Genomic DNA, 8,828 nt, shown 5'->3' with positions numbered 1-8,828 from the left:
TACCTGACAGGGTATAGGGTGGCGATTTTAATAGTATATATAATACAAGAAGGTTTTTGCCACTAAATGTGGACTTTGATTTTTGATATTTTAGGATCTCTCTTTTTAAACTAAATACATGAAGAATTCACACACTTTTATACTTCAAATATTTGTTAGTAGAATTCTATAGAATTCTATAGAATTCATATTTATTTATAAGGAGATTAGTCTAGATCTTCTTGTATTTATAAGAAGATCAATCAAGACTATTCCTTATTTTCATGTGAATATAGATACCTTATAATTTAGGCTTTAATGTGTGCCTCAGGTATCTATCTTCTAATAGGAGGGTAGTAAGATAGATTAAATATTACTTAGTATGCTTACTAAAGTATAATAGGGCTAGGGTGGCTTTAGTAATAGTCTAATAGGAGGAGTTATTTATAAGATATAAGGAAATAGGAGAGGATAGCTTAAATATAATAAGCTAGTGTATATAGGCTAGAGATAGATCTAAAATATTAACTTTACTACTATTATTAACTAATATAGGGGTCTTCTTATTAACTATATAATAATTTAGGATAAGATATTACCTCTTTTATAGATAAGCCTCTATAGAGGGGTTAATAGCTAATAAAGATAAGTAATAAGAATAAGAACTTTTAATTTTAACTATTATCTCTAGCTCCTCTAGTCCTTAATTATAATAATAACTGGGGACTATATATTTTCTATTTACTTAAGGTCCTCTATAATAATTTCTATAGTAATCTTATTAAGTTACTTAGAGTAGCTACTCTACTTTAGGTAGACTTTATATACTAAGTAATACCTAGAGCCCTAGTATACCTAGTAGTAACCCTATTAGTAGAGTAGAGTTTACTCTTTATTAGTAAGCTACTTTAGGCTAGTGTAAAGGTGACGCGCCAGGGTCACGTGCATCTTTCAAATCTTCCAAAAAGACCACATGAATCGCGAGATACCTCGCGATTCCCCTGGAACCCATTAAGTAGCGCACAGGGCCTTGTAAGCCTAAGGCATCAACGCCATGTGATCCTTGAAGGTCTTATAACTGCCCCTCCCTCTCAAGGTCTTCGTCCCTGAAGACCTAATTGGCTAGAGGTAACAGGCTCACGCTTACTAAGCGTTTTACAACTGCAGTGTAGTAACCAAATATCTTAATGTAGGCCCCCAAACCATCACTAGGGCTAAGTATACATAACATGCAGTTTCCTAGGCCATATTAAATGACGTCATAGCCTGCCACGTCAGTGGTGGACCTAGTCATGTGATGATTTGTTAGCCGCGCTTATGACATGGTTAGTTATCCACTAGAGGGCAGGACATTATGGGGGCCCTACTCTAAACATCGTCCCAGGATGGGATCAAACCCACAACCTCTATGTGAATGCACTAAGCCAGATCAGGCGACCGTATCTTGTGATTTAATTATAAAGGTGACGCGCTAGGATCACGTGTATCTTCTAAATCTTCTAAAAAGACCACATGAATCGTGAGATACCTCGTGATTCCCCTAGAACCCATTAAGTAGCGCACAGGGCCTTGTAAGCCTAAGGCATCAACGCCATGTGATCCTTGAAGGTCTTACAGCTAGTCTAGGGGTTAAACTAGGTACCTACCTAGCCTTTAGGCTTAGTAGCTACTAGGCTAAAGTAAGTATTAGGGTTACCTACCCCTAGGGTAGTTACTACTCTAGGGGATATTATAGTAGTAGTCTTTAGGATAGTACTACTAGCTTTAGGGGCTATATTAGTAGAGGTAGGCTTTATAGTAGTCATGTTACAGGGGACCTAGTAGTGGTAGTAGAAGGTCTCCAAGTAGTCTTCTTCCACCTTCTAGGTATTATTAAGTATGGTATGCATAGTAAGGTGGTCTTTAATTTATAGGATAGTTCCTATACTAGGAATTAGGGTTAACTTAAGCTTCTTTATATAGTTATACTTAGGTATATTAGCTTAGTTCTAGAGAATAAGTAGCTAGTAAAAGTACTAAGTTACTAACTTATTCTACTATTAGGCTACTATCTAGAGCTCATGGTTTATAGTATTAGCATAGAGGTACACGCCTATATAGTATTTAATATTACTAAGGAAGTCTACTAGGGTCTTCTCTAGGTATACTAGATAAGTATCTATATAATACTAAAGATAGGCTCTTCTATCTATGAGAGGGCGTACTAGATATGTACTTTCTTCAAGCTTTTTATACACAGTTCGTGGCCTAGCTAGATTAAATATAAGTCCGGCTTTAGCCCCTTATATATGAAAAGCTTCCTTCTACATCTAGAAGTATTATTAGTTATTAGAAAAGCCCTAGAAGGATGACCTAGGCACTCATTAGAAACACCCCTGAATCCCTAGTGATTCAGTAACGGACGCATATTAGAATAGAACCTTCATGTATAATGCTTCAGTACTTGTGATAGATTTAAAAGCCCTAGAAGATCCTAATTCCTAGGTATATTAGAATATCAGAACGGAATATAAATAAATAGTAATTAAAATGATCGTATAAACAAACGACTATACATAGTAAAGAATAGTAAAGAATAGCAAATTATCCAGCCCCCTAAGTTAGGCTCAGACTTTAATATAATAAATTACCCAAAGTCATACTATGTATGAGAGTAATAATAAATCAGTTATAATAACCTCTAATAACAAAGATGCGACTACTAAGGATGATTTAGGAAATAAATAGCTCCTATTCTAAGCCACGAGTAGGAGTAGAAGGGGGTTAAAAAGCTACTAAGACATAAGATATTACTATTTATAGTTAATATAAGGGTAAATGGAATTCAGTTTATACTAGCCCTTGTTAATAGTGGTTATCACTACTATATAATAGTAAATAAGTCTCTAGTCCAAGCACTTGACCTCCCACGTATTAAGATACGCCCATGAATCCTTGATAGAGTAGTACTGAATTAGTATTAGATTACTTATGTCATGTATTTCAACCTGGATGTACATGGCCATCAGCAGGATGATGTATTTGTATATATTATCAGACTACAGGAGGATAGTATGATTCTAGGAGACCTATAGTTACACGATGTTAATAGGTGATACTCAGCTAGGAAAGGATATTTGGATATCTTTACTAAGAAAGGTGAGTAAATAAGATACTGGAACCGCGTGAACAGCTTAATTAGACCTACTAGGGTAAAGAGGCTACGCGTTATATAAGCTACGGCCTTGTTAATTCGTGAACTAATATATAGTATACTAATACTAGATTGACTGCGAGTTGCTAAGGTTTTATTAGATAATATTAAAAAGGTGCTCTGACTAAAGAAGTATATTAATCTAAGGGATAAGCTACCTAAATACTACTAGTAGTAGCTAGATGTTTTTAGCTAATAGCTAGCTAACAAGCTACCACTACATTAGCCAGGAATTAACCACAAAATACTACTAAGATATAATTAGAATAGCGTGGAAGAGTTACTACCTTACACCCCCCTCTATAGTATGAATAAGGAAGAGCTCCTTTACCTATAAAAGACATTAACAGACCTACTTAGAAAAACTTTATATAAGTAAGCTAATTACCTATAGCAGTATTAATCTTACTAGTTTAGAAGCCAGGTAGAGGTATATAATTCTATATTAACTACTAGGGGTTAAATAAATGAACTATAAAGGATTATTACCCCTTACCTCTAATCCAAGAGATACTATGGAATATAGGCCATGCCTGCTAGTTTATAAAGCTAGATATTATTATAGCTTTCTATAAGATCTATATCTAACTAGGTGAAGAATAGAAAACAGCCTTCTATATATAATATAGGCTTTATAAATAGAATATCACCCTATTTAGGCTAATAGGCGTACTAGTAACCTTCTAAAGATTTATTAATTAGACCCTGTAAGAGTACTTAGACGACTTTATATTAGTATATATTAATAATATAATTATCTACTCTAGTGGAATACTAGTAGACTATTAATAAAAGGTTAGTAAAGTACTATAGAAGCTAAAGAAGGTAGGACTATAATATAATATTATAAAATCAGAGTTTGAATAAGACTCTATGAAGTACCTTAGCTTTATTATCCAAGCTAGAAAGGGTGTCCATGTTAATCTAAAGAAGGTAGAAGCTATTAGAGTATAGGAGGCACTAAAATCCATCTATAATATATAAAGCTTTATTAGGTTTATAAATTTCTATAGACTATTTATACTATGATTTACTAATATCTCAGTACTATTAACCAGACTAATAAAGAAGGACGCCCTCTTTAAGTAGGATAATAACTACTAGTAGGTATTTATAGAACTAAAGGACCTCTTTATTAACACCCTAATTCTCACGTATTTTAAAGAAGGACGTGAAATAGTAGTAGAAGCTGATGCGTCTAGCTAGGTAATAGGTATAGTTCTATCTTAATACAGACCTAATAGGTAGTTATAACCATGTGCCTATCTGTCCTAAAGGCTATCTCTAGCCAAGTTAAACTATAAGATTTATAATAAAGAGCTACTAGTAATTATACAAGCCCTATAGGAATAGAGACTAGAGCTAAAGATAGTACCTTAATTTACTATTATAATAGACTATAAGAATCTATGATACTTTAGTAAAGTATAATACCTTAATAAATAGTAAATGTGTTAGGTAGATCTTCTAATAGAGTTTGATTTTAACCTCTACTACTATCCTAGTAAGCTTGCAGTGAGACTAGATATATTATTATAATAAAGCTAAGATGTGCCTACTAGTACTATAGATAAAAGGCTTATAAATTACTTTTAAGTCCTACTTAAAAGGGTATAGATTAAGATAGGATAGATAAGCTTATAGCTAGCTATAGAAGATCTTAACTTTAAGAAAGATATTCCTCTTTTTAAAGAACTAGAGTTATAGATGGAATAGAGAAAGGTAAGGGCCTCTAATATAGGACAATTCGCATTTACCAGGGGGCGGCCGTTTTCGGCAACCGTCCCGTTCGGGTTTAGCTCCCGTCTCGCCTGATCCCGACGCGGTTTAGTGCGCATCCAATCTGGTTTAGTGGATAGCGCTATCCTGGAAGCGGAACTGCCCCCTCGCGCCGCCTTTGTCGCTCCCCGTCAACTATATAAGACCACCGGTGCGTCGCCTCATGGTCCCTCCCTCCTTCGTCCGCTACTGCCCTCGCAACTCCCATTTTTCACGCGGGTCGCGCGCGGCCTACTGTCCTCCAATCCCTGTCAAGTCGGAAATGAGTGCTCAGCCCCATTCTCTTCTCTTCCCTCCTTCGGCGACCCCGACTGGCTCAGGCAGCCAGTTGATTCCACCAGCACCAGAAGTCGAGTCTCGCGTGGACTAATCCCAGTGGAAGACACGAGACGATCACTGGCGGCCAGCCTGTGTCGTCGATGCACAGCCCTCATGCAGATTCCAGTTGGGGCAACTCGGCGTCCTTCGGCGGTGGTCCCCGTCTCTGCGCTGGGACGCTTCAGCTGAACAGTGGCTCTGGTTCCCATCCTCCATCCTGGAATAGGAAAACCCGTACGCCAATAGCAGAAATGCCTCAAGTTCGGAGGATGACGTGGCAGGCCGGTCCCGTTGTCACTCTTCCACAACGCGACGCTTTCCACGATTGGTGGGCTTGGCATGGTGAGGTTGTATTCGGACTTTGATTAGCGAGGGACACCTCTACCGCGGAATTGCATCGTGTGACGTCCATTTATCCGTCCATTCGAAGGCCCCTTCTTCCGGAAGTGGTGGGCTGATTTCGGCTGGCGCGTGGGGAGCGACTTCGGGGTGTTTGGAGTTTTGTGAGAGAGGATAGGCCAGCCCGGTCTTCCCTTGCTACGGTGCGGATCATGTTGTGATTCTCAGGTTCTGCGAGGCTTCTATTCTTTTACCTATAAATGATACCCCCTGTCGTCTTTTTGCGTTCGAGCGAGCCGCCCTTGTCTACTTTCTTCCAGCACCAGCAGAAAAAACTTTCTAGAGACCTTGAGAAGTCATGATCAGCCTTGATAATATTGATTTCTACCATCATCCCCCTCCTCCCAAACCTCCCGCGCACACTTCGTCCTCTTCCGACTGGAAGTCGTACCATCTGCCCTCTACTCCCCAGCCCCTTCCATTTTCACATCCGCTTTCACATCCCCTCCCCCCGAAGCCCCCTACCGCTGTAACAGCTGTTATACCGTCCACGATCAAGGGCCGCTTTCAATACGCTGTCCCTCGCAATATATTTGACATTGAGCTTGAGAATGTCTCCACCCGAGGAAACAGCCCGGTTGTGGGAGAGACCGACTTGGAGGCGGGCCATCAAAGCGGGTCCCAGGTCGGAAATGGCCTTAGTGATCGGTGCCAGGATGCTTCTCCTACTCTTGGTGCGTGGGAAATATCTAACCGCATTGCAGGGCTCTCTACTAATGCTTCGTGCAGTAGCTAGTTCAATGACGTCGGAGCCCCCAGCTATACTAGCAGGCACTTATCACTGCGAGGGAGGAGAAAATCAATTGCCTCCCCAAAGAAGCGCCTTGCAAGCCCAGCTAGACACCAGCCCACAGTCACCAGGCGACAGTGCTCTCTGCTCCGATCCGATCGTCACAGCTGCAGAAGCAGACTCGGGTTACTCAGATGGTATATGGCTTATGCCCCTCTTACGCATGGTCTCACTAATATGTGGCAGAACGATCTGTTAGCGCCGTCGATGATTTACCAAGTGACTTGAACTGTCTTCAATTGTCCTTATCTGGTTGCGACGCCGAAAAGCAGACAATAACGATAGACGGTGTTCCAAAGCATCACAACACTCAAGTACCTTCACCGGCCTTGTCGAACCCTACGTCACCTGAGAACAAGTGTTGCGCTCGACCTAGTCAACACCATGAGATCACGTTTGAGGACTTGCCGTCCAAGGCAGCAGGCTGTGGAGAGCAGACAAGAGCCTTGACGGTTAGTGCGTCTAATTCACCGACTGCCACGCCCAGAATTGCCTCAAGCAGAGACGCCAATACTGATAGTGAGGATGATAATATATCTGTCATCCCTGATCTGAACTGGCAACCACAACGTAAGAGAAGGCAACTAAGATCAAACCCGCCTCCCCGCCATGTACTCCGCTCTCGAGTGAATACAGAATCCACCAACCAGCGTGATCGGCCACCTTCTGTTGCTGTGGTAATCCCAGTCCGTCGATCAGCCAGCTCGATGGCAGGAACTTCCAGAGACTCCCTTGTGCAGCCATTACACCGTTTTCACCAATCCAGTGCGAGTTGCAATAGCGAAGAAGACCAGCCAGCAAGCAGCGGAAGCCATTCTCTACCCACAAGGAAAGCTGCCGCTGATGGCGAAGAATACCCGCAGAAAAGGCGCCGGCGGAACCTAACCTCAAAGACAGCTCAGAACACCTCACTTTCCGCCAGCTGTCACTCTGAAGGCAGTATAGGCGCATTTGAGGCCCCATCTGGAGTCGACTTTCTTACTAGTCATGATGAGGCACAGGAGATTTTCGGTCGCGGCATCATCCGTATCCAACCACATGGCCAGCGGCACGCATATTTCCTTACATTCCTTCCAGATGCCGTTGATCATCCGCCATGTCACGTCCAGCCCCGGTCGACCCCTGACCAGTCATTATTCACCAAACGTGCTCCCCACACCTCCTCAAAAGCATCTGCATTAGAGAAAGGAGATATGCAGTTAGCCCGCCGCCAGACCCAGAATCAGAGGGCCAACCTCAAAACTCGCAATAATCATTCAACACGCCACAAGAATTCTAGGAAAGGACTGCCATGGTTACCCGAGGAACAGGGACTCTTGGTAAAGTTAAAGAAAGATCAGGGTCTCCATTGGCCAGATGTAACAAGATTGTTCTCCGAGCAATATCCAGGAAGAAGTCAAGGTTCTATTCAGGTATACTGGAGCACGAATCTTTCCAAGAGACTACCATAGCCAATTAGCTACCAAAAGATGCTCTATAATTGGGTTTACCCATTTCCTACCACCTTTAAAAGGGCAGTCAAGTTCAATCAGGTGTCCTTGGAGTTTGGATTCAGGGTATACAATGACACGGTTAGCGGGGCGCTGGAAACGGCCGCCATTGCACCATCCGCCTGCCGCCGGCCACCGCCTGCCGCGGACGGGCATCCCACTGCCCTTTGCGGTATAGCGCCGGCCGGGTTGAGGATAGCGTGGAGTCTCGCCGCTTTTACATGCGTGCCCTGCCGCCCCAACGCTGCCATTGCATCTATATAAGCTCGACCTCACTCTCTGGAGCAACCACGCACTTTCTCTTCCACTTTCCCCTCCTCCCGTCCCACGACGCCCAGTGCACTGCCCCCTTTTTTCTCAAGATGCCGCGTTACCCGGCGAGTGTCCTTTTCCAGCACGGCGCCATCTCCACCCTTCTCACTGTGCCCCCTTCAGCTACGGCGTTGCCGACAGGCGATTTTGGATGATTGAGACAAGGAGTCCTTGTGGCTGTTGCTTGATTGGTTTGTGAGGCTATCCACTTCCTTCGATTCTGCCCAGTTGCTGACCACGCAGCGTTCAACAACTTTGAAGTCTTTGCCAGCTGATGCTCCCTGTCCGCCATGCCATCGCTTTTGATCTTTCTCTCAGTGCGTTTTCTGAATACTATTCTACCTTGATGCGGTCCCTGATCTGAGTAATTCGGCTCACTGCTTTCTCTGGACTTCCGAAGTCCTACATGGGGAGGGCAGTTTCTTGATCGTCCAGCTACTGGGCCTGTCGTGCAGCGTGCCAGTGCCGCTTGGGTAACTAGGGTTGCATTTTCCCTCCACGGCTGTCCTCCGGACCCCACTAGGATCTGTTCACGTATCCTTGCCTTGTTTCACCGGCCAATGGCAAA

The 8,828-nt window shown here is 42.6% G+C and overlaps 2 protein-coding genes across 2 annotated transcripts; one reads left to right on the top strand and one right to left on the bottom strand.

Annotated features, from left to right (window-relative positions):
* Positions 1–5,131: 5,131 nt before the first annotated feature.
* On the bottom strand, positions 5,132–5,788 carry BJX68DRAFT_37265 (uncharacterized protein). Its single transcript, XM_071049045.1, has one exon. It carries the CDS (start codon positions 5,608–5,610, stop codon positions 5,203–5,205), a length of 408 nt encoding a protein of 135 aa, XP_070892053.1. The 5' UTR covers positions 5,611–5,788; the 3' UTR covers positions 5,132–5,202.
* BJX68DRAFT_37383 (uncharacterized protein) lies at positions 5,789–8,039 on the top strand. The gene is made up of 4 exons (XM_071049047.1): positions 5,789–6,342; positions 6,398–6,595; positions 6,645–6,910; positions 7,199–8,039. The coding sequence occupies exons 1-4, from the start codon at positions 5,967–5,969 to the stop codon at positions 7,907–7,909; spliced, it is 1,551 nt and encodes a 516-aa protein (XP_070892052.1). The 5' UTR covers positions 5,789–5,966; the 3' UTR covers positions 7,910–8,039.
* The last annotated feature ends 789 nt before the right edge of the window (positions 8,040–8,828 follow it).

The sequence above is a fragment of the Aspergillus pseudodeflectus genome (assembly GCF_044049435.1).
Source record: "Aspergillus pseudodeflectus strain CBS 756.74 chromosome Unknown BJX68scaffold_118, whole genome shotgun sequence".
Lineage (NCBI taxonomy): Eukaryota > Fungi > Ascomycota > Eurotiomycetes > Eurotiales > Aspergillaceae > Aspergillus > Aspergillus pseudodeflectus.
Note: the sequence above shows the minus strand (reverse complement) of the source record. Positions and strands in the feature narration are given on the sequence as shown.

Excerpts from the sequence above, each read along its gene's own strand:
- BJX68DRAFT_37383 (XM_071049047.1), top strand. The coding sequence starts at position 5,967 with ATGATCAGCCTTGATAATATTGATTTCTACCATCATCCCCCTCCTCCC. Across the intron at positions 6,343-6,397 it reads GGATGCTTCTCCTACTCTTG|TAGCTAGTTCAATGACGTCG; the intron begins GTGCGTGGGAAA and ends TGCTTCGTGCAG. Across the intron at positions 6,911-7,198 it reads AGCAGACAAGAGCCTTGACG|CCATTACACCGTTTTCACCA; the intron begins GTTAGTGCGTCT and ends TCCCTTGTGCAG.
- BJX68DRAFT_37265 (XM_071049045.1), bottom strand. The coding sequence starts at position 5,610 with ATGCCAAGCCCACCAATCGTGGAAAGCGTCGCGTTGTGGAAGAGTGAC.